General features: G+C 47.0%; 1 protein-coding gene across 12 annotated transcripts in view; it reads left to right on the top strand.

The window, feature by feature from the left end:
• PTPRT (protein tyrosine phosphatase receptor type T) overlaps positions 1–24742 on the top strand; it is a 1067282-nt gene that overhangs the window by 328460 nt on the left and 714080 nt on the right. For all 12 annotated transcript variants that reach the window (XM_047746505.1, XM_047746499.1, XM_047746504.1 and 9 more), the window contains exons 3-4: positions 12213–12484; positions 24304–24385. In XM_047746505.1, the coding sequence (XP_047602461.1) occupies positions 12213–12484; positions 24304–24385 (354 nt within the window). The remainder of the gene's footprint in view (positions 1–12212; positions 12485–24303; positions 24386–24742) is intronic.

Genomic DNA, 24742 nt, shown 5'->3' with positions numbered 1-24742 from the left:
CTGTGCTCTAAGAAGTTGTTTTTCTTTTTACACCTCTCCCCAAATCAAGTCTGGGTTAGATCTCTCTCCATGTCCACACCCGTATCCCAGAGCCCCCACATCCTCCTCATGGCTGCTTACTTGTCTGTAACCGGTACCGGGGCAAGGACTATCGTGCTGATGACTGTTTCTTTGGAAAGGGTCCAGCACATCATGCATGTGTAAGTAACATCTGAGGTTAGAACCGATTTCCTCCGGTTTATAGACAGCTTGGTTCCAGTGGATTTTGGGAGAAAATGTGTGGAGGGGATAGTCTTCATGTTTGGATCCAGATGGGGGAAACAGAGGCATAGAGAGGTATGAGTGAGCTGACTTAGGGAGGCAGTGGCAGGGAGAACGCATGGAAAAGAAGACCCCAGTGGGAGAGGATTGGAGGGGAGGGTGCTGTGGGGTTGGGGTACAGACCACCTGTAGCATGTCTCTGTGGGGCAGAGGGGCCCACCTGATAGTGGCATCAGAGAGTATAATACCCTGACCCAGGCGAGCACGAGGTGGTCAGCCAGTGGAGAGCAAAAGAACATGATGGCATCTTTTAGCCAGCATTCCCGGTGAGAGGTCTATCCTGGCACCACCAGGGTAGGCCTTTTGCAGGGCTCAGAGGGGCTCTAAACCTTTATTTAGAGATTTATTTATGATGGACAGGGTTAAGGACCTCCTTGAGAAAGAGATGGACACTCTCTTCAGAAAAAAGGCAGAAAACCACAAACCTTCCCCCACTGTTGACCTCGCCTCTCAGCAGGTGCGCGATCAGGTTGCTGTCCGAGTCAGACCCCATTGTTAGGAGGGGAGGTGGAGGTGTCCGGTGAGGAGAAGGCAGGCTTGAATCCTGCATGCTTCTCCGAGCCCTGGTATTTTAAAGCTTGGGAAATAATAGCAGTGACCCAATTTAGTAACGTGAAGGCAAGACAGCACTATTTTAACAGGCTTAGTCATCTCTTCGCTTCGCTTCGCCTTTTTTTTTTTTTCCTCCCCTCCACTTCCATTTGTGTCTTTTCCCATTGCAAATATACGAGGGTAATAATCCCGTATTTTCCATGGAGCATGGCAAACATGCTATATATAAAACACAGTTGAACATTCTGTGAGTGTAATTGGAGCATAAATGTAACTAATCAAAATATTATCATGCCAATGGATGTGTGAAGAGTTTGGAGATTTAAAAATATATATATATATATATATATTTTAGTTCCATGTCATTTCAATTTAAGAGATTTAGAGCTGCAGAAGCAAAGGACTCAGCCCAATGACTGTCAGGAACGATTTGGGGTCTGACAATGTTACAGGCAGCCCTGTTGTTCTCTTTACTCTTAATACGGCAGCAGCCTGACAACTGATTTCCTTTTTGTTCTTTCCTCCCACTCTTTGCCCCTCTTCCTGCCTGCCCTCTGCTCCCTGTGGCACTGGTGGCTAACCCCGGGGAGCTGGAGATCCCTCCTTGCCTCCGAACCCAGCCCCCCCAGTGCCCCATCACGTGCGGGAACCCAGAGCTGAAGGATGAGCAGGATTTCCTGTGTTTGAATCTTGGCTCTGCTACTGGCTGTGTGGCTTTGGGAGAGTTACCTGATCTCTCTGTGCTCCAGTTTCTTCATTTGTATGATGAGGAAGATGAGAACAGCAGCTACGGACAGGGGTGGTATTAGAATTGAATGCACATAAGTAACATGTGAGAGTGTGTGTTTGTTGCTGTTATTAATTAGTGGGCATGATGGATGGAAAGGAGCTCTTGGGGGGACATAAAAATCACTGGGTTTCTCCAGAAGCAGGACCCAAAGTAAAGGGTCTTTCCTCTTCACCCCCCCATCCACACCAAGAAGGAGCCTCGATAGAAAATCCAAGCCAGTCCTGACTCCTTGCCCGCCACTGACTAGTCCTGTGACCATACAACTTGGGAACCACAGGCTTCGCTAGCTGCACATGTCTGATGCAGGTGAAGAAATGGAGCGAGAATTCTTGGCTCCCAGGCTCCCAGAGGCACTGTGTGCCTGAAACAGGTTCACAGGAGAGGGTGGGAGTCTGAAGGGAGAGTGGCATCTACTCTTCAATTCTGTCTTGACCTTGCCTGAAGAGTTGTGATATTTCCCACATCAAAGAGCACTAGAACAAGCCTTATGTCTCACCCGCCGTTCATGCTGGGTGTTGCAGAGTTCTCACATGGGTCATGTGTTGGGGTTGCGTTGTCTTCCTGATGATAACACTGATTTTTCCTGCCGGGATGTTGAGCTACGCTGGATGCTGGGGAAGGCGAGCCGTGGAAGTTGTGAAGAGGGTAGCCTAGGTCCGGGGTGCCCCATAGGGTTGTGTGTGGGCCTTTCTCATCACAGCATCATAGTAAGATCTAGAAGGGAATGTTGGAAGACTTTGTTTTTGTTTGGGAGTGAAGGGGATGTATTCTGCTTTGTTGCAATCTTCTCCCATCCTCCACCTCTCCCTGCTCAGTGTTCTTCTCCTCATCTGTATTTTTCCTTCTGTACCACCTCCCTCTGCCCCCCTCCCTCTTCCGGGCTGTGTACTCCTCTGCTTTCTCTTTTCTTTATTTCCTTCCGCCTCCTCTCCCTCCCTTGCTACTCTTTCTCCCTCTTCCCCTCTGCTTTCATCATTTTCTCAGGAATGGGGAAGGAGCACAGGCAGCCCAGGTGCCTGGTCTCCGGGCACACATGCCCGTGGCACAGACCCCCTTCCAACAGCACCTTCAAACCAAATTGCCTAGGCAATTTCTATTTTAAACTACCTCATCCATACCTACATGGGTATCAGATAGCTGTTTCTTGGAAACGTGCCTTAACACATTGCATATGAAATGTTTAAACCCCAATTTATTGGTCTGAATGAATGATTACAGAAATAGTTATTACTTGCTCACACAAATTGACTCTGACAAATGTTCACAATGCTCAGTTCCTTTGAAACTTCAGGAGGTATTTTCCTTGTTTTAAATAGATAGTATATATCCATTTAGCCATAATTAATCCCTCCTCCCATTTTCCTGTGTATTAGAAAGAAGGAAATTTTTTTCCTTTTTTTTTTTTTTGACACATGATAATTAGAGTGCTTTCATTGATACTATGGATAACGTTGAATGATAATGTTTGTTATTCTGGCTATTTTAAACTGTCGTGTTTATGAGTGGCTTTTAGTGATGGTTAGTTTTCATGATACTGTCGGTGGAAGTGTGCGTCTTTTCTATGTTCATTTTCTTACTTTATAGTGCATTGTGTTTTTGGGTACTTTTGGTGCCCCCTCCTCTTTATATTGTGACCAGATAGCTAAGCATCGACATTCTGGACTGCTAAACGTAGCCTTGTCCAGAATAGATAGGATCAGCAGCGTGGGAATATGTAATCTCTGGGCCTTAGTGAAAGCCAGTGAGAGTAAGTGGCATTTAAGTAGTTCAATGAGGGACCCTGGCTGGGCTGGCTGGGGGATTTCAGAACAGCATTACCTGAGCAGAAACCCAGAAGCACAGAAGTGTGCTGTGTATTAGTTTCCTGTTGTTGCTATAACAAATCATGACAACTTCAGTGGCTAAAAGTAACACAGGTTTTTTTATTGTATAGTTCAGGAGGGCAGAGATCCTGAATTGGTTTACCCTGGGCAAGAATCAAGGTGTCTGTGGGTCTGTGTTCATCCCCAGAGGCCCTAGGGTAACAATCTGTTTTCTTGCCTTTCTGGAAAGTTCTTGGAGGCCCTCCTGGATTTATCGGCTCATGGCTCTCCCTTCATCTTCAATGCCAGTGGCAGAGCGTCTTCCGGTCCCTCCCTGATCTTGCCTCTTCTGTCTCTGTTGTCTGGAGTAATCCACCCCCATCCTGGGGTCCTCTGGTTGGCAACCTTACTTTCACCTGAACTCTAATTCCCCTTTGCCATGTTAAGGTCTCATTTTTCACTGGTTCTGGAGGCCAGAACGTGGACATCTTTGGGAGGCTGGACGACCACTGTGTAGGCAAAACCCCCCTCGTCCTCCGTGTTCCTGGCTTTAAAACAGGGATAGCATGGTGCCGCCTCACCGGGGTGCCCAGAGATGCATACATCAGTGCCTGGTCCATTCTACATTCTCAATAAACATGAATAATGTTCAACATCAGGGCACTGGCCCATGGACTTCTGGCTACTGGCTGTTTCTTCTAACCTGGACTGAGTCAAGTCCAGTTTTTCATTAAGGTCACTGAAAACAGTCACAAAATTAAAGTTTGATGTGGAGCTTTCATTGTCCCATTTTCTAGATGAGAACACTGAGGCCCAGTGAGTTTTACTGACTTGCTTGCTCCAAGTTGCACAGCTGAGAAACCGCAGCAGCGGCACTGAAAGCCGCCAGCTCTCCCTGCTCCCTGGCGCCAGCCCTCGCTCCGTGCCATCCCAGCTGCCTTGGTCGGGCGGCGCCGGGGTCTCTGCTGCCATCATCTCCCTGTGCGTCGGTGCTGGCGCTGGGAGCTGGCGGGGCCACCTGTCTGCAGGGATGGCTCTGAGCTCTTGGAGCTCCAGGCCCTCAGCTGCCAGTTGCCTGAGCACACTCATGTAATCTTAATGAACAATGTGCAAAGCCATTAAAAACTCAATTAGGGCTTTCTTTTTACTGCCGACGTGAGGAAAGGCAATCCTGAGGTGCTCATGTGTAAACACAATAGCCACCATCTGCCACAGAGAAGCGTTTCCCCTCCAAAAAGGGGGTCTGTGTTGCAGACGCATCAATAATGGGGCGCGTATCAAGGCGTTATTATGCACGGAGGGAAAGAATGCAAAATTTATGGCTAGCCAGAGAGTACTTCCTGGTTTAATTCCACAATTTTCGGTGCTATGTATAATAACTATGAGAATACTAATGCTGTTTTATGTTCCTTATCACGTCAGTGGATTTTGGGGGGGGAGGAAAAGGAGATGGGAAAAGAATATATTTACAGTCTTCCTCTTTCTTGTTTCTGACTGATCTTGGCACAATGACTGGCTTATTTTTGATCTCCAGGAAATTGACAGCCCCGGGATGATATTAATTAAGCCAACCTGTTGATCAAAGAGGGCCCCCACCGAGCTGCTGGTAGATGAGGGCTCTCATGCCTTAACCATTTCCAAACGGCAGGCCTGGGCTCCACTCAGAGATCTGGCTTCCTTCCTTTGTGGAGGATGTGGCCAGACCTCTACAAGGTGCATGTTGGGGCAGTGGGGAGTGTAGATCCCACTCTCCCCAAAGACACTATGCTTGCATGGCTGAATGTTCTGGCTTTCAGTGTCCGGGCCTTTGCACATGCTGTTCCCTCTCTTTGAAATGCTATCTCAAATTACCACCAGATGCACATCCAGGAAAGGAATCCTGATGGGGAAAGAGGAGAGGCTCACCTAGACCCTACTGTGGGGATTTAAGCTGTAAACCTTCTAGGATCTCTTCACATCCAGTGATGTACACTAACACAACTGAGGATATTCCTGGGGAAGGGGTGCTGGGAGAGAGGCAAACTGGACCATGTGCCGTTAGGATTTCCTAGTATACACTCAGGTGTGTCCTGCAGACAGGTCAGGGACCTGTTGTAGGGGGTGACTACATGGCTACAGGGGAGAAGAAAGTCTGTCTCAGAGGACAATGCCCAGTGGAGTTCAAGGGGCAGTGGCCCTGCATGAGCTGAGCCTGCCCCATGATGGAGGAGGGGAAAACAGACCTTGTAAGTTGGCAGAAGGAACTGTCTCTTGAACCTTACTGACTTTGGGGCCAGAGCAGGTCTGTTGCGTGTCCCCGAGGGTGTACCTCAGCAGATAGATGCTGGCAAGGACCCGCCCTGTCCCTGAGAAACCACAGCTGAAAATGAGTGCCCTCGGGAGCTCTAGGCTGGAAGTGCCTCGAGGACTGCAGGCTTGACATTGTTAATTCAGCTGCCAGGGAGCACGTGCCTGGGGGACTCAGAGTAACACATGCGGAAGATTGCTGGGAGCTGGAGTTTGTGCCGGGACTTGAAAAGGGTGGCAAGCTAGCCAGATCCTACCACTGGGGCTCCTCATTCTGCGCTCGCTGGCTGGAGACGTCTGCTGTCTGTGCGTTCTTCATACCCTGGCTCCGTGTCACCCGTGCCTGGGAGATGCCCTGCCCCCCACCCCCCATCCCGGTCAAGTTCATCACCCTTCTTTCTGTGATGTCATCCCGTCTGTACTCTACTCCAGAGCTGTCCTTTTGGATGCATGAGGCCGGATTCTGTTTGGTCTGCTGTGATTTGAGGCCTCATCTCTGCCGCTGGCCTCTCCATGGTGGGCTCTCTCAGGCTGGGCCCCTGAACCCTGGGTCAGTGACTCGCGGGCTTCTAGTTCAGAAATGGAGTCCAGGTGCTCCTGCTTGGTGGAACCCAGCAATGTGATGCCTGAGTCTTACCCTCAGAGTGGGCTGGGAAAGAGGGCATCTGGCCTCTTCTGTTTCTGTGGGGGAAGGGAGGTCCTGCTTCAAAGTAGGGGAGTTCCCCAAATGCAGGGAGGGAGTTCGCATACTGGGTGACCAGACCACCAGGACAGTTTCTCTGGCTCATCAGTCTGATTAACCTGGGGGGGGGGGGTGCGGGTAACCATGCAGAGGTCATATCTGGGGAACAGTGTGTGACTGTGATGTTCACAATGGCCCTCCCACTGTGGACTGAGGAGTTTCTACTGCTAAAGGGTGGACCTCCCCTACTTGGAACCCTAAAACTTTCTCGTTTTTTTCTCCAAATTGAGAGCCAAATGATAGGACCCTGCCTTTCATTTTCATTCATGCCCACTTCCAAGGCTTTGGTGATGAGCAGATCTCATGGTACAAGGAATCTTCTACACTCATGGGCGAGCGCTCAGATTCTCCCAGGCTACCTGTAGTCGACAGCCTCCACCAGCCGCTTTGATTGGGCCTTGTGCCTCTGGTCCACTGGCTTGGGAATCCATATGTGTTCATATGGATAACGGTCCTCCAAGGATGACCATGTCTTGAACCTGGAACCTCTGCATGTTACCTTATGGGCAAAGGGATTTGCAGAAGTGATTCAGTTAAGGATATTGTAACAGGGAGATCATTCTGGATTCTCTTGGTGGACCCAGTGTGTATGAGTCCTTCTGAGAGGGAGGCAGGAAGACCAAAGTCAGAGACTAGAGAGTTGACAGTGGAGCTTGAGGTTGGAGTGAGGTCCTTTGGAGAAGGAGGAAGGGGCCAGGAGCCAGGGCATGTTGGCAGCCTCTAAAGCTGGACAAGACAAGGAAATCGACCATCTTCTGAAGCCTCTAGAATGAAAGCAGCTCTACCAACACCTTAATTTTAGGCTTCTGACCTACAGAACCATATAAGAATAAATTTCAAAAGTTCTGTTAAGCCTCTGCACTTATGGTAATTAGTTACAGCAGTCACAGGTCACCAAACCAGTACCTAAATCCTGTATCCCCTGAGCCTCTACCTGCTTGACTTTTGGGCCTCTGTCTGCTCTCAGAAGGCTCTCCCTTGTCCCGAGTGATGAGATCAGTTGCACTGGATGTTTCATGTCGGGAAGGAGCCCTTTCTGGACTCGTTGGGAAGCCCACACCCACAAGCTGCTTCTTGGAGAGCATCAGCAGGGCTGCTGCTGTTAAGGCCTCTCCCCAGGCTGCAGTACCCCTGCCCTCCCCGCTGGGGGTGCCACCCTGCTGATGCTGACTTTTCACCCTGTCACCTTGTGTCGCTGGGACTTCAGAGCAGCACTGCTCATTCCTCTGGTTTCACCAAGACACTCCTGAGCAGAACTTCATCCTGCTGTACCTTTCTGGCCTGCACCCTGCCCTCCTTTGTGCATGGGAGCGGTGGGCTGGGCAGTCATCATTTTTTGTCCTTTTTTTTTTTTTTTTAAATGTTTCCAATGATCTTGCCTTGTTCTCTCTGAGCTGTGCCCCAAAGCACATACCTTTCTATCTAGTCTAAAGGCTGCGACATGCGTATCAAGTCACCCAGATAGACATGAAGGGCCAGGGTGGTGCTGGTGGTCGTAGCGGTATTGTGACCTTGACCCCACCTAGCTCTGGCCCACCGAAGACAGGTGATCTTAATGAAGATCCAAGATATTTCTTGCTTTTTCAAGAGTTCATGCTCAGAGTGCATGGTTTTCCTTTTCTTCTTTCTTTCTGTTTCTCTTTACACTAGGACACTGCTCTTGGCAATGTCCCTCCTTGGAGCGTCTTGCCGCTTTGCTTAGTAACTACCATTTTTCATCTTATCCCCTCAAGTAAAGGGACTAGGAGGAAGCAAGGGCTCTGTGGGGGTGCCAGAACAATAACACTAGCTGCGGAAATCAACTTCACAATTTCAGTGGCTTAATAACCCAGTAGCAGTTTATTCCTTGTTTACTTAAAGCCAAAATGAACATTCCTAATGGGCGAGTGGCCTGTCCTCATGGTCATGGTCATTCAGGGAACCAGGCTTCTTTTATTGTGTTCCATTTCTCTTGGAATCCTAGGCTTTCAGCTAGCTGGTGCATGGGAAAGACAGTGGCACAGTGATTCTCACACCTTAGTGTGCATACAAATCCCTGGGGATCTTGAAAACAAAAATGAACATTTGGATTTAGTAGACCTGGAGTGGGCCCTGAGATGCTGCGTTTCTTCCCGACTTCCAGGTGATGCTGATGCTGCTGGTTCAAAGACTATCCTTTGAGAGACAAGATAACGGAAGGTGGAGGAATGGTGGTAGGGGTGAGGAGAGGGAGGTAGCTTTTATGAACCAAGCCTAGAAGTGGCACACTTTCCTTCTCAGGCCCCATTGGCTAGAACCCAGTGGCATGGCCCCACCAACTTCTAAGAGGCGGCCACGGAACGTAATCAGCGATGTGCCCCGAACAGCAAAGAGGACCCGTCTGTTCATCAACCTGCAATTTCTCCAAATGGAGGGTAGATGGAGGGCCAAGCACTGTCTCTCACCAGCTCTCTGTCTCTCACCTGTCTCTCACCAGGGAGATGGAGCATCCCCGGCCAACAGTCACTGGGGCAGCAAGACAGAGAGCAGCCCTAAGCATCTGTGAGTGGCTCTAGGTTATGTGGCTCTGCCTCCCCTGGGAGCTTGCCTCAAAACTGGAGCTGGGATGAAAAGAAGTAGGAGCCTGAGCTGGTGGGAGGGAAACCCTCCCGACTGTGCTGTGGAGTCTAGGCAGCCTGGTGTGGACTGCCAGGAGGACAGGAGCTAAAACGTCCATGAGGTGCCATGGGAGTCTGAGTGGAGAGAGCCAGGCACAGCTCGCTTCTCTGGCTGCCTTCTCTTCCCATAGCTGTGCCACACCTCTTCGGCCGGGACAGTCACGTTTCTCATATCTTCCCGGGGAACCTGGAACCCTGTGGAATATAAAGCAGTGGATACAGGCATGGATGCTAGCTCAGTCTTCTTTCTGTACTATTTCTCCTGTGCAGTGGTTCCTTCCTTGCTGCCTCATGGGGGAGGTTGTGAGAGCTAAGATACTACGTCTGACAAGGGGCATCTCTCCACTTACCGCGTGTTTCTGCCAGGCCATGAACAAGGAGACTTGATTCTCTTGGAAACGTGGAGGGGTGGAGGGGGAGCCGCTTTCAGTGGCTCTTAGCCTAGGAGGTGGAAAGTTTTCTGATGGGTGGGATGGTGACAGTCTGGGAGCCTAGGTTTCTGTTTCTCTTAGTCCCCTTGCTTCTTGGGGGCTCATTTTGGGGATGGGCCTACTCAGGGTTCCTCCGTGGCCATCCCTGGAGGATAGCTCTGGCCCTGGGGATCTGGATGGAGTCAGAAGGAGGGAGCCCATGACCATCTTGCTGCTGAGTATGCTGGTGCAGAGAAGAAAAGGCGAGAAGCCTAATTTGGCCTCAAATCCAAGATATTTTCTCTAATCCAGTTTTGTGAATAATGAAATAGAGGGTTTTGAACTCTCTCTCTCTCTCCTGTATCTATATTTTTTAAGGTTTTTATTTATTTATTTTTTATTTATTTATGTTTTTTGAGAGAGAGAGAGACAGAGACAGAGAGAGTGGGGTGGCGGGGAGGCACTGGGAGAGAGACTCTGAAGCAGGTTCCGTACTGAGCATGGAGCCTGACTCAGGGCTTGATCCCACAGCTGAGAGATCACTACCTGAACCAAAATCAAGAGCTGGACGCATAACTGACTGAGCCACCCAGGCACCCCCCTCCCGTGTCTGTCCTTAAATTCGTTCAGAACCCAGGGAGGATAGGCTATGGATGCCTGGTACCTTCTAGAACCCCAGCGAGCAACAGATTGCCCAGCTCTTTTTAGCTGGCCGCTTTAGTCTTCCGGGTATTAGGGTGAATAAATGAGGCTACTTTCTGAAGTGGCTCATCTCAACTGAGGATAAGCAGTCTTAAGGTTTCCTTCCGAATGGAAGATTTTAGTGGTTAAAATAAGATTTCAAAGCAATAGTGTTTTTCTAGTTGGGAATATTCATTCCCAGATCTGCTGAGTTTATCTACTGTGTTTTATGATGCAATTTGTTTCCTAGCATCGTAGGGCTCTAAGTCACAGAGTTTGGCCCTCACAGTTGACTGTGGAATTTCCTTAGATGTCTCTTCCATCGTTCAGGCTCTGCTGAGCCACCTGTCACGGCAGGGAACTAACTCACTGTGTCTCCAGGCCATTGTTAGAAGACCCTTTGAATGGAAATAGGTCTCCTGTGGTTTCTTTCCCTGGCAAACAGCCGTGAGCATTTATTCTCCTACTCGTGGGTCTCAGCGTTGATGGTGGACTGGAACGTTGGAGTTGGGCGTGTTGACCGCGTGGCTGTGCTCCGGGCTCTGTGGTGGGGATGGCCTGGTCCTTCAGCACTGGCTGAGCTCCCTTCTCCACCATGCATGTCTCCCCTTGATCCTCAGCTGAAAGGGGCAGCTCGCCGGGGCACGTTCTCCTCATCAAAGGTGGTGGGAGTGCCAGAGGGCAAGCCCAGCTGGGGGTACACCTGTCACGCCTCTCCTCGGTTCATCCTGTTGATGTCCTGTTGACCAAAGCAAGTGCAGTCCAACGTCAAGGGATGGGGACACGCCCTCTGCCTCTTCTGGGAGGCCCAGGACATGGATCTGGGGAAGGTTGAAGAACTAGAAACAGCCATCGAATCTGTCAAAGCAACTCCAACAATGCTTGCTTCCTTTCTGTAGGCAGGCAACCTACTTAATGCTTGAAAGACTGTAGTCATGTTTGCTGTAGAGTGATAGTGTAAACGCTGAGTTGAAGAGAATCTGGGGTTCCTCCATCCCTTCCTGGCTGAGTGGCCCAGGGCAAGCCATTCAGTCTTTAAAGAAAATGAAAATCCTCTACCTCCCAGGGTCATTCTGAAGATTAAACTGAATAGTATATTAAAAAGACACCTAGCGTCACACTGGTTCTCCTTAAGTGCTTAGTAAGTGTTACTTACCGTCCCTTCCAGGCCAACCATCTTCCAGCTGGTTCTCACGTTTCATCAGAGTCTTCCTTGCTTACTTGAATATATTCTACTTTTTATAAACTGATGCCCTGTGCTGAACGCAATATTAATGGATAGTTTGCAATTACTCCTCAGTCTGAGTGCAAGGGTCCTCGTGGAATGTGTTGGAATGATACCTCCTTATTACAGAGGATCTGCTTCTGAGACAACCCAAGCCCGCATGAGCTTGTATGTCACATTTTACCCTTAGAGGCTGCAGTTAGCTGTATTCCTGGGGTTTTGTTCTATGTTTCCTTTAGGACCTGCTGGATCGAACATTTCTTCTGTAAATGTTTATAGACTGTCTACTTTGTAGAAATACTAGTACATGTTGCTGTCCCTTAATTTTAATTTTAATTCTTTTAAAGATTTTTTTTTTTAATTTTAGAGAGAGAAAGAAAAACAAAAAACCATGAGTGGGAGAAGGGCAGAGGAAGAGAGAGAATCCCAAGCCAACTCCATGCTGAGCAGGCAGCCAGATGTGGGGCTCGACCCTAGGACCCTGATATTATGACCTGAGCTGAAATCAAGAGTTGAATGCTTAACTGACTGAGCCACCCAGGCACCCTGATCTCTTAATTTTTAAACTGCCTGCTGAGCAGGTTTTAGAATTCCCCCTCTCTCTTCTTCTGTAACTGGGATGTGGCTTCCTCAGGATCAGTCGGGCTCTCGTAGAGTGACTTGATTTCCAGCCCCCACATTGATGGATGTGAAGGATGTTGATGGATATCAGAAGGACTTTCTTTCTTTCTTTGTCTCTATTTTCCATCCCCTTTGTGGCTCTCCAGGCTCCTTCATGATGGTGAACAGCTCTGGGAGGGCCTCTGGCCAGAAGGCCCACCTTCTCCTGCCGACCCTGAAGGAGAATGACACCCACTGTATCGATTTCCATTACTACTTCTCCAGCCGCGACAGGTCCAGCCCAGGAGCCTTGAATGTCTATGTGAAGGTGAACGGCGGGCCCCAGGGGAACCCTGTCTGGAACGTCTCTGGGGTCGTCACCGAGGGCTGGGTGAAGGCAGAGCTTGCCATCAGCACCTTCTGGCCACATTTCTACCAGGTATGGTGTTCTTTGGTTTGATTTTTTTTTTTTTAAGTGATCCTAAATCTATAGACCTCTTGCCTTACCTAGAGTTTGTTAGTCAAGAAAGGACTTCATTTACTTACTCACCATGCATCTCGTGTTTACTGAGCCTCTCCTGGCCAGGTCTGTGGGTGCAGAGATGGTCTAGCATGGCCCTTGCCTCCCTGGAGATCCTGCTCAGGAAGAGGAGACCCATGATAAACACACAGTTACTGTACAGTGGGACACAGCGGGCTCTACAGGATGCTGGGGGAACAGAGGCATTGACGCCTTTTACAAACTAATTGCTTACAACAGCCTAATGAGTGAAGTACTATTGTTATTCCTATTTTATGGATGAAAAATGTGAGGTTCTGAGAGCTGGGATAACTAGTCAAAAGATCACCACTCCCTCCCAGGGGAAGAGGGTATTTGGGGGAAGGCAATTAGGAAGGCTTCCAGGCAGAGGTGGTAGCTAGGCTAAGTCTTGAAGGATGAATACGTAATTATTGAACAAGGAAGGAAAAGGCATTTGCTTTGTCAGGGCTGGTGCATGCGGGGGGCTGGAGGAGCAAGGGAGAGAGTTTTTTGCAGAGTTTGGAAGCTGCCGCTTACTTAAGGCTGAGACACAAAGGAGGTATGCAGGTGGCTCAGCTTGCTGAGGTGAGTAGGTTGTGGCTGGCTTTGAATGCCAGGCCATGGAGATGAAGTGTGAGCCCTCCTCGAGAGCAGTGCTCCTCACACTGTTGGGAAAGACCAGTTTCTTCCGTTCAACTCATTGTGGACCAGCACTTTCATGACTGTAGTAAAAATGTCTCAGCAATGCCACCTCGTTGCCGTGGTTTCTAAACACGTCTCCCACTTGGCCGCCTTCTCTCCGTGTGGACGGAGAACACACGCGGCACAGGCTGCAGTCCGTCCCTGGAGGGTGCCCAGGAAAGCCCAGCTGTGGGCCCATTTGGCCTGGGACTCTTGAAAGCTTTTCTTTTTTAAAAACCGTTTTATGTATTTACGTACGTTTCATAGAATTTACCCATGTAAGTGTGCAATCCGGTGATTTTTAGTAAATCTACAAAGTTGTGCAGTCAGCACCATCGGCCAGTTTTAGAACATTCTCATCACCCCAGTAAATCCTTTCTGCCTATTTTGCAGTTATTGCCATGCCTACTGTTGAAAGGATTTAAGTCAGGAGGTGACATAGGCAGACGTGCATTTGGGGGAAATTTCTCTAGAGTCTGCTCTGAGCTTTGTGGCAAGGAAGTGGACCGGAGGCTGGCAAGGTTAGTGGTGGGAACTTCTGAGACATCCTTCAGTTCACTGTCTCTGGACTGTGTTCAATAGGGGGACTATGCAGGCAGCCACAGATAATATATAAGTGAGTGGAAGCATGCAGCTGTGTTCCAATAAAACTTTATGTATAAAAACAAGAGGAGGGCCAGATTTGACCTCCAGGCCATAGTTTGCTGAACCTTGAAGTAAGTAGTAAAACTGAGGTCTAGAGACGGGTGCTAAAGTCCAAGAGCACACAGCAAATCATTGGGAAAGCTGAGACCAGAACCCGGATGCCTAATCCCAAGACTCCCCCTCCATATAACTGAGTATAAATAAAGTAAGTGTGTCTGTAAGTCCATGGATACCCCCAGTGAAGCCATAGGGCTCCAGTTAGAAAACCCCTATCTAGGGCCTGATGCAAAAGGATTATAGGATAGGGACACAGGTGCTACGTGTAATGAGCAGGAAAAGTGATCCAGGACAGGGACAGTGCCAGTGTTGGCCCTGGTCTTTGAAGGGATACAGAGGGGAAAGAGGACATCTCTTGGGCATCCCCTTTGTCCTAGCTCTGTGGTGACCTTATTGCCTTTCATTGACCTGTGTAGTAACTCCTTGTGTTGGAGAGCAACATGTCTTGTGTTCTAGAATAGGGCATGCCATCGGTAGGTTGGATGTTCCCATAATCCTCCCTAGGTCCTCTGGCACCAAGCTCAGTTTTCTGCTTTTGGGGGAAAAAAGCACATTATAAGAATCTTCCACTCACTAGCCGTGTAATGTTGGATGTATCCTGTCATCATTCTGAATCAGTTCTCTCATTTCTAAAATGGAGAAGGAAATAGGTATGGTGAAGAGTTCTGTGGACTGAATGAGATAGCATATATATTAACCAATGTGTCAGGCTGGTGGCGGGCCTCAGCGACTGTTGGAAGAAAGAGGGGAGGAACAGAGGGAAGAACAAGAGAGAGAGGAAGGGGAAAGGATGCCTTCTGTGAAGAAATCCCCACTGTGATTGAGCTGTCCTCTGTAAGTTCTGCATCAGTCCCTGTGATGAGCAGCCTCATCTGGGAGAATTTTCGGATTTCTAACTTGCTGGGCCCTTCAGCATCATTCCATTACATTGTATCCTCTGCTCTGAGCCTGGTGGGGAGAAAGCCACTAATGTACTTAAAGTAACAATTTAGGACAGAAACTTCTCTCTCTGTGTGTCACAGACACACACACACACACACACACACACACACACAGCCACTAGTGCATAGTCTGTGGCCACACACCCAGAAGGGGCACACACAGGTGCACCGGCATGCTCCAGGAGTCACTACCCACTCATACATCCAGGGGACAGAAGAAGGGACTGTCAGGAGAGTCAAAGACGCTTGCAGAGCGGATTTGAAAATTCATCAGACCCTGGGCTCTGGTCCTGTATGCATGATTCTGTGGACTAAACGCAGTTTCAGTTTTCAGCCGTGCTGGGACGCAGATCCTGATGGCTTATGTATTCATTTATTAAAGTCATATTTCATAGTTCCAAAACTGACTTTTAGTTCCGTAATGAACAGGGAAATTTCATCTCTCCTGTTAGGGTTTCTGTGGCACCAGGGTCTCAGCAGGGCCGGGGATGAATGGCCCCTGACCGTATACCCCCACACCTGCCTCCTCCCAGAAGAGCAGGGCCTTATTAAAACCGCTTAAGCTCTTCTTAAGATCTGGGCCCTCTTGCAGATGATATCAAGTCTGTTTTATGTTTTTAATGATTCTGAACTGTTCTGTCCCAAGATTTAGGAAAAAACAAGAGGAGTTTTCACTGGTTTGCGGCTACCTGCTTACTCTGTGTTCCAGCACCTGGCTGGGTGAAGTTGCCCTTTATTTAGTGCTTGTAATTTCTATGTAGGCCCATGAAATCTAGGGCCTGCCGGGCTTGGATTCCACTGGGCTTGAGGTCCTGTCCCTTTCTCAGGAATGGGGCACCAGCTTCGGGCACTCTGGAGGCTTAGTGACTTCACGTGTAATTTAGGGGGTGCATCTCACAGAGGGGGCCACTCTCCCACCCTTTACCACTCCCCATCTCCTCTCTTTCACCTCCCCTCTCTGCTGAGCAGCGAGCTCTCCTCATTGTATTCAGGCCTCCTGGGGCTGGGGTTGGGGAGAGGCGCTCTTGATTTCACCCTGAGCAACCCCTCTCCATGGAAATACGTAGTCATCTTCCTAAGAGGGGTGCTGGCGAGCCAACATTTTTCTCTCTTTGGAGAAGACGTTTGCAGCCCTTCAGACTTTGGCTGTACAGATTCTCTGCTCAAGGACTACAGAAGGTGAGGAAAGAGTACCCACTCCTCTAAACCGTGTCCTGACCTATCCGTTCCTTCCCCCGACATGCACACAAGCTGCTTTTTGGAGAGGTTGAGGGTGACTCATCTCTGAGCCTCTCCTGGGAAATTAATTCCTGACTTCATTCATGCTCATGCCTGGGGAGAGGTTTGTGCCCCTCCATGCAAGCACTAGGAGGTCTCTAAGGTTCTACAGGCTGGGCACTTGTAGCTGATCCTAGGTCCATGTGGTGGCCTTGGGGTTGAAGAATGTCCTGCAGAGCTGGTAGCTTTCCCTGTCTAGGCCTTCTGTCCCATCCCCATCCTGTCAGGGCCCTTACCTCCTTACACTGACATGGAGCATCCCTGGGTGTTGGCATGGTCTACTTCTGCCCTCCCTGCCACCTGTAGATAGCACTCAAGTAGCCTCTACAATTCTCTACCCACCTTAGTGCCAGCCTCATCGAGAGAGTTCAGTGTTGGGGGGACCTGCCTCAGCAGGTGAGTCCAGGTAGGCCTTCTTCCTTTCCTTTCCCTTCTGGCCCTATTTCTGATACATCCACTCTTATGTCTCTGTTTTGGATGCCTCACTCCCCAGGCATTGAGGGCTCTATCTCATGGCAGCTTGCATGATTTTTATTAAAAAAAAAAAAAAAAAAATTCTAGTTCTGGAGTGGCACGCCCAAGACAAGGCCCTCTTGGCTCCTGCGTGCATTGTGAGCATTTTGCTGTGAGTGATCTGGCAGTGATGGGGAGGACTTGCCCCAGTTCTGTCCCGGGAAGTACTATATTCTCAGGTGTATCCCCTGCCTGCCTTGTGGTAGAAATATCCCCTGGACCCTAGTTCTAGGATCTTAGGAGTCTGGAGAGTTCATCAAGGAGTTCATGGGCTGCCATGGTCTTTTTCTCTGTGCTTCTGTACTTACTTCCCATCACCTTTCCCATCTCCCTTGGTTCCTGCAAGCACATGTGGCTCTTTATTTCCATGTAACCCCATGTGGACCCGAAGTCTAGCCTGGGCCAGTTTCTGATGGTTGGGACTCCTATCAAAGACTGTGTTAAGTGTAGGAATTTCAGTGGAAGCTTGAGGTGGAGACTAGATTGGATGGTTATGTTGGGTGGTCCATTAGCTTCTTCCTTTCCCCAGACCTAGCATCATTCCCTGGGATTCCTACTCTTACTGTCCATCCCTCTCCCCAGACTTTCCTCCTCTTACTGTCCATCCCTCTCTCCAGACTAAGAACAACAATAATAGTAATATTTATCAATATCTTACCATGTATATTGCAAACCCTTTACAGTTCTTTTCCTTGTTTCTTATGGAATATGTTTCTCCCATGTTTGAGGAACCCAAGTCTAACCTACCCTGATGCTTCACACACACACACACACACACACACACACACACAAATACTCAAGAGGAATTCTGATAAGTGGAAGATTCCCTATCTCATTCTAGAATTGTTATTTCTGCAGAGGAAGGGAGAGAGAACAGTGAACAAATGTGTTTTCCTCTCACCCATCCTCCCATGACCAGCCTTGGGTTCATTAATGGAAACCTTGTTAATAATTACGATACGGGTTAGACACTGGGTCATGATTGCGAGAAACAGTCCGAATGTTAGCAGAGTTTAAGTTGTACTTTGATTAACTGGAAAAAAAATAGAATTCTGCTTGACCAAGTGTTTTGGTTAAATGAGAAATGGACTGCTTTCCACTGAAGCCCAGTAATGGGTATGGCTATGCACTCTGAGCTGGGAGCCCCGGCCCTCAGCTCTCAGTCTACCTCTGGCTCTGCCTTTGAGCTTTGGTAACACAGCTGGCCCCATGTTTTAGGACTTTTGAGAGACTGGATCAAGACTGTGAAATAAATGGTAAATATTGCCAACCTTTATTATTGTGGTTATATTTCAGCTTTTACTATTTTTATTATCATTCAGCCTCAGCTTTCTGATCAATAGCAGCCCCTCACTGCAGTCCTAACCCCAGTTCACGCCTCCTTCTAGAAGCTTGTTTCATTGACCCCCTCACCCCCTTGTGTGCTATCCTATTTCCTTGATTCATTTCTCTCTACCTAAAATCATGCTTCCATCTCTACCATCCCACCCAGAATCCTCTGTTGTGCTTTTAGCACTTGACCTTGGGCCCTAGCTCTCTTCTCTGAACTACCTACTCTGCCTTCCATGGTGACCTCATCCAGTTCTTTAGCTCGGAATGACATTTAGATGCCAAAGCTACCGTATTTGTAATTCTGGTCCTAAATCACCTGTGAGCTCCAGAAGCAGAAAGCCAGGGTCCCACTCAGCATATCCATTAAGATGTTTACTTGGCATCTCAAGCTTAGCATGGCCAAAAAGAAAACCTGATGTTGTTCTGCCTCTGTGCCCATCACACACATTCATTATGTCATCTTCCCATGTCAGTAAATGACACCAGACTCCACCTAGAGGCTCAAGCCCCAAGTGGAAGAGTCCTCACTGAGTCTTCTCTTTCCTTCACTTCTCCCCTCTTGCTCCAACAGCAATTATGTCATCTCTACCTCCAAAATACCTCTCCAGCCATTAACGTCTTTGCTGGCCACCACCTTCATTAGAGTCTCCTTATTCTTTCAATTGGATGACTACACTTTCCGCAGCACAGCCAGGAGGATCTTTGTAGAATGCAGATTAGATTATGTCACATCCCAGCTTCAGAACTTTTGGTGATTTAGAGGAAAATTCAGGCTCCCTGCCATGTCTTGTAAGACTCCACTTCGTCTGACCACCCCCCTCCCCGCCCCCGGCTAATGCTCAGCCTCACCTTGTGCCTCTCTAGCTTACTCACTGTATCCCAGCCACATTAGTCTCATTCCTGTGCTCCAAGATCATCCCCAACTCTTTCCTGCCTCATGACCTTAGCCCTTACCCCGACACTTTTCTTAACAGGTCACTTTTGTCCTGGTCTCATCTTAAGTATCACCTCCTAGAGTTCTCTCCTGACTACTCTGAGTAGACCCTCTTCCCCTTAGTTAATCACAATATTCTATTTATTTCTTTCATAACACCAATTACAAAATGAGTTTAATTTTATATATTTATTTAATTTCCATTTCCATTTGCTAGAATGTGAAGTTCATCAGAGTTAGGACCTTTAATAGTCTCATTCACTTTTATAGCCCTAACATGTGTCCCAGTTTTGGGTACAGAGGAGGGTCTCTGTAAATGATGAATGAAGGGATGAATGAAGACACTCTTTCTGTTCCCGGTGGGTTTAGAGTTTAGGGAGTGAAATGATTTGGGAACAAGCAATTACAATATGGTGTGATAGGCTGATAGGTGCTATAGTGGAATTAATTGTGCCATGGTATATGACATAGTGATAATACAGCATGAAGAAAGATACAAAAATGTAATGCACTGTAAAGCAATTAATTTTTTTTTGCAAATGTAAGGTAGCTCATTCTTTCACAGAAAATTTAGAAAACCTAGAAAAGTACAAAGAAAATACTCATCTGCCTTAATTTTCCTGGTATCATTTAAAAGATACATTCATAGATTGTTACCACTCCTACTTTATCTTTTGTGAATTATCTGTTGAAGTCACTTGTCAGCTTTTCTTTTGGGGGATTTATTTTGTTGATTCTTCAGAATTCTTGACACAAAACAGGTTATTTATCTTTTAGCCGACCTCGATGTTACAAATACTGTTCTCAACTTGCCATTTGGCTTTTAATTTTGTTTCAGAATTCTGTTAACATACAAAACATACTTTGAAATCATAGTTATTATGGAAAGCATTACATATTTAAGAAGTACATTTCAATTTTAAGAAATTGATTTTTAAGCTTTTGTCATTAAATTTTCACCTTAGAAAACGTAGAAAATACATAGGCCCAGACCTATACAGTTTGTTCTTTGGGAGACTTTTTGAAGTTAATCTTTAACCTATAATCTGACATTTGAGTTAAATAATATGTGTTTAGTAAAGGCATTTTTATTCATATTCATTATTATTTATGTCATCTTATTATTCATATATTCATAAGATACAAGCACATACTTCTAATTCTTTTTTTCTATTTGGCCCGAGTCTAAGACTTGAGTTAAAGTTTTCAAATTTTGTTTTTATTCCTCTTCATTTTCTCTTTTTAAATCTATTAACTCATGCATTTAAAGAATGACATTTTAATCCACTTAATGTTTTTTTTTCCAGTTTAAATTATACTTTGACACTTTTACATTATTTTTACAACAACTGTTTTCTGTTTATTTGCATTTTTCCATTATGCATTTGTTCAACTTGTTACTTTTAAGTTAACTGGATCATTTTATCTTGTAGTGTACACTTAGATTTTGTTTATTTAGACAGTCTGAGACCTTTTCTCTATTTTAATCCATTTATATTTATTGTCACAACAGAAATGTTTTTTCTTTTGTCATTTTTTTAAAAAGATTTTATTTATTTATTTGACAGAGAGAAATCACAAGTAAACAGAGAGGCAGGCAGAGAGGAGGAAGCAGGCTCCCTGCTGAGCAGAAAGCCCGATGTGGGGCTCGAACCCAGGACCTGGGATCATGACCTGAGCCGAAGGCAGCGGCTTAACCCACTGAGCCACCCAGGCGCCCCTCTTTTGTCATTTTTTATTACACAGTTTGAATGCTTTCTTGTTTTTAAATGTGTTTTCCGTGTTCTATTTTATTTTTTTCCCCTATGGCCTTTGCTTTTGTTTTTCTTTCAGTTATTGAAAATGTAAGTAGATACTTAATTTTTTTATAGTAAGGTCTTTGGTTGACTTACTTCTTTGCAGGCTATAGCATTTATCCTTTTCTTATCCTTTATTTCTGCTGACTTTCCCCCACTCCCTACACATTTTTGTTTCTGTGTCTCTGAAGGACCCTGTTACCTTAGTAAACCCGTCTTCCAGGGTGGTTGTTATACTAGAGTCAGTTGCTGTATGTTTGGTGTAACCGTCATTCCCAAGTAATTTTACACAATCCTCAGGCAGCCATGTGTGGCCTTAATGAGAGATCTTACCACCCAAGTATATTGCCTCTTGGCAACCATCACCACCCTCTCTACCAGGTCCCTGCTCTCTCATTATAGCTGTTTGAGCTCTGGGCCCCACTGCGAACAGTGACCTCTAAATCCATTAACCTGGAGTGACCACATGGGCCACAAAAAGTTTCCATTTGAAGGTTTTCCTCTTGGTCTCATCATCCGTCTTACATTCTGTCCACAGGCTTGAAGTGAGGAGTGAAAGATAGGAGAGAGAAGGGTCCATTGTATAGGCTGACAGGGTTAGAGATGAAGGGCAATGGAGATTTGAACCAGAGCTGTTGGACTGGAATTGAACTGGCTTTGACTTACAAAGTAGTTGCTTCATATGGTTCAACTTAATAGCAAAAATGGAAAGACATGGCCAGATTTAGAAATACTAAGAAGCAAAAAGAAAATGAGAAGCAAGGCAGAAGGAGAAGCCCCAGTAGATGCCCACATCGCAGTCTTCAGTGACTGGACAGGTCATAGGGTAACCCACTGAGGCCCATATTTAAGAAGGACAATGGGGCTGTAGGGGAGACAACTTGATAGGGACGCTGTTTAGATCTGTTGCATACAGATTGTGTTTGAGGCATCTGTGTATCATATCTGCATGAAATGCAGATCTCTTAGTTGGGTGAGACTACTGTTCAGTGAGAATTATGGAGTAGTGCTGGACTGGGGGATTGCCAGTGAATTGCCAGTCATTGGAGGAAGAATGTGCTCAGTAAAAACATGAACAGAGGAACCTCACATTTGAGGGGTAAATTTAGGAGGACAAGCGCTTACAAAGAAACCTATGGTAGTATAGTCCCAGATCTGTGAGAAAAACCACGAGAGTGAAGTGTCACTTGAGCCTAAATAAGAGTGATCCAGAAGGGGAGAAGCTACAAACATTGATAATTATAGGAAAAAGGTCAAGTATTAATAATAATTATTAGCAAACATTGAGGATCTACCATGTGCCATATGTTGTTCCAAATAGGTATTAACTCTAATCTGAAAAATTATCCAAGGAAGTGGACACTGTAATTACAGATGAGGAAACTGAGGCACAGAGCAGTAAGATAACTTGCCCAGAGTCACATGATAGTGGGTGGTGTAGCCAGGACCAGAACCCAGGCATTCTGATCCACAGCCCAACCTGTCTTCCTTCTTAAGGATTGAAAACTATCTGTTGGATTTAGCAACTATGAAGTTATTGGCATTTGCCATGAAAGCAGTTCTGGGGGAAGTGTTGGGGACAAAGTCCAGATGATAGTGGTGGGGTTGGGCGGGGGGAGTTTTGCAATGGGAAGTAAGGGAGTGTTGAGAGTGAGTGTAGATAAAACCATTGAGAATACCACATGTGACTGAAACACAGCTAGACTGTGCCAGAGTAGAACCTGCCACCCCAGGGTAGTTTTTAAAGAATAAGAGAAGCCCAGCATTTACAGGTGCCAAAATCAAGGATAAAAGAGTTCAGAGACACAGGTAAAGAGACAGAACCAGGAAGGACCAAGAAGCTGGAACATGCGGGGCGCCTGGGTGGCTCAGTGGGTTAAGCCACTGCCTTCGGCTCGGGTCATGATCTCGGAGTTCTGGGATCGAGCCCCGCATCGGGCTCTCTGCTCGGCAGGGAGCCTGCTTCCTCCTCTCTCTCTGCCTGCCTCTCTGCCTGCTTGTGATCTCTCTGTCAAGTAAATAAATAAAATCTTAAAAAAAAAAAAAAAAAAAGCTGGAACATGCAGCAGAGGTGGGAAGGGTCGAGCATGGGCATGCCTTGAGGAGAGGAGGCAATGGTTGGTGTTTGGTAATCCGAGGTGTCCTCTAACCTCTGATTGGTGGGCAAGAAGTTAGAACTCAGCCCAACTCCTGTCCCTTTACCTGTTGAAGATGTGCTGTGGGTGTCTGCTGGAACTGGGTGGGTGATGTTGAAGCGGAGTATTTGTGTGAGGCATGGAAGTGGAGAAGGCAGATTTGCAATAGACTTGTCAATGTTGGAACGAGGGGGTGAAAGAATTGGGTCTTTGAGATCAATGGGAACGGTTGGCCAACATGGCGGGGCCACCCTGGGCTTGCTGAGAATACAGGAGGTCTAGGCCATCACATAGACTCTGGGAAGCGTGAGATCCAGGGTACGACATGAGCAGCGGGAGCAGGTTTAAAAGGAGTGAGGGGCAGGAGGCTGTGTCAGAATACCCATGGATGAAACTTCTGGTTTCTGGAGTGGATAAGGATGTGGATGTGGCTAAAGCTGGTTGGGAGATAAAGACCATGGGATTAGGGAGGTCAAGGGCATTGGTCAAGGTGTCTATATAGGTAGTCACATGTCCTAGGCAAAGTTAGACAGTGGGTGGCAAGGAAAGCTGTTAACTGAGTTTTAAAAGCTATACTGAATTACACTGCTTGGGTGAGAGTCAGAATGGAGAATTCAAAGGACTTGTTGCCTTTGGATTCCTGGATACCAACATTGTACCTGGGGCTTATCTTCAAGAGGTGTTATTAAGAAATTCAGATGGGAGAGAGAGACAAACCAAGAAATAGACTCTTAACTACAGAGAACAAACTGTTGGGGGTAGGAGGGAATGGGACCAGAGCAGAGAGGGGGGTTGGGGGCACACGAGACAAATAGGGGCCAGGGGTCGAGGAGTGACTTTGCTGTGATGAGCACTGGGTGTGGTGTGGAAGGAAGTTTTGAATCACTAGGTTGTACATCTGAAACTACTATAACCCTGAATGTTAACTGTATTAGAATTAAAATGAAAGAAATTCAGATGGACTATATTCCTGGGGGTTATAGAATCAAATCAGGGTAAACCCTCCTCAGCTTATGGTAGCTTCCAAGGTAAGCTCCTCTGTCCCACGTCATAAGAAATTTGGGGTATTAGGAAGGAATTCTCCTCTGTGCTACACTTGAAACAACAATGAAAAAGGTGCAGATCGGGGTTTCAGGCCATGGTTGGGTTGTTTTTCTGCATTCAAGTGTTATTTCTGAATCCATTAAAAATGTTCCATGTGGCTGACTCTTGTTTTGCTGGGCATTAGATTTGTGGCCTTTTTTTTTTTTTTTTAACTTTGTTTGAAAATCCGAGTCCATTGCCAGCATAGGGTACAAGGCTAATAGAAGACCTCTCTGGGAGGTTCTGGTGGGAAGCTGAAACACAGAGGGTTTGGGGGCTGGGCAGCTTCCTGTGATGCCTACAACCGCTTCTGTGAAATTGACTCCCACCCTGTGTGTTACAGGTGATATTTGAATCCGTCTCTCTGAAGGGTCATCCGGGGTACATCGCGGTGGACGAGATCCGGGTCCTTGCGCATCCATGCAGTAAGTCTCTTTCCTCCTCCTCACTCAGCCTTGCTCCATGCCAGACCGGGGAGCTTGGAGCCTGCAGTCCCCACTATTCAGTCAGCTTACAACCATCTCTGGCTCGCTCGCTCTCTCTCTCTTTTTTAATCCTTCAGAAATGCTTACATACTCAATGCAATCAGTCCTGAATAAATTCGTAATTTCACTGGCCTGTTCAACAGGCAGCACCTCCAGGAATTTGCAGAGAGTGGCAAAACGTCTTCGTTTGAATCTCTCTCCGTCATTAAGGGAGTCTGAAGTCCTGATTGTTTATTACTGGGATTCAGACCACTGAAGTGGAAGAATTAGAGGGCTTTGGATAGAATCTTGTGCAAT

This window comes from Lutra lutra, chromosome 9 (assembly GCF_902655055.1).
Source record: "Lutra lutra chromosome 9, mLutLut1.2, whole genome shotgun sequence".
NCBI lineage: Eukaryota > Metazoa > Chordata > Mammalia > Carnivora > Mustelidae > Lutra > Lutra lutra.
Note: the sequence above shows the minus strand (reverse complement) of the source record. Positions and strands in the feature narration are given on the sequence as shown.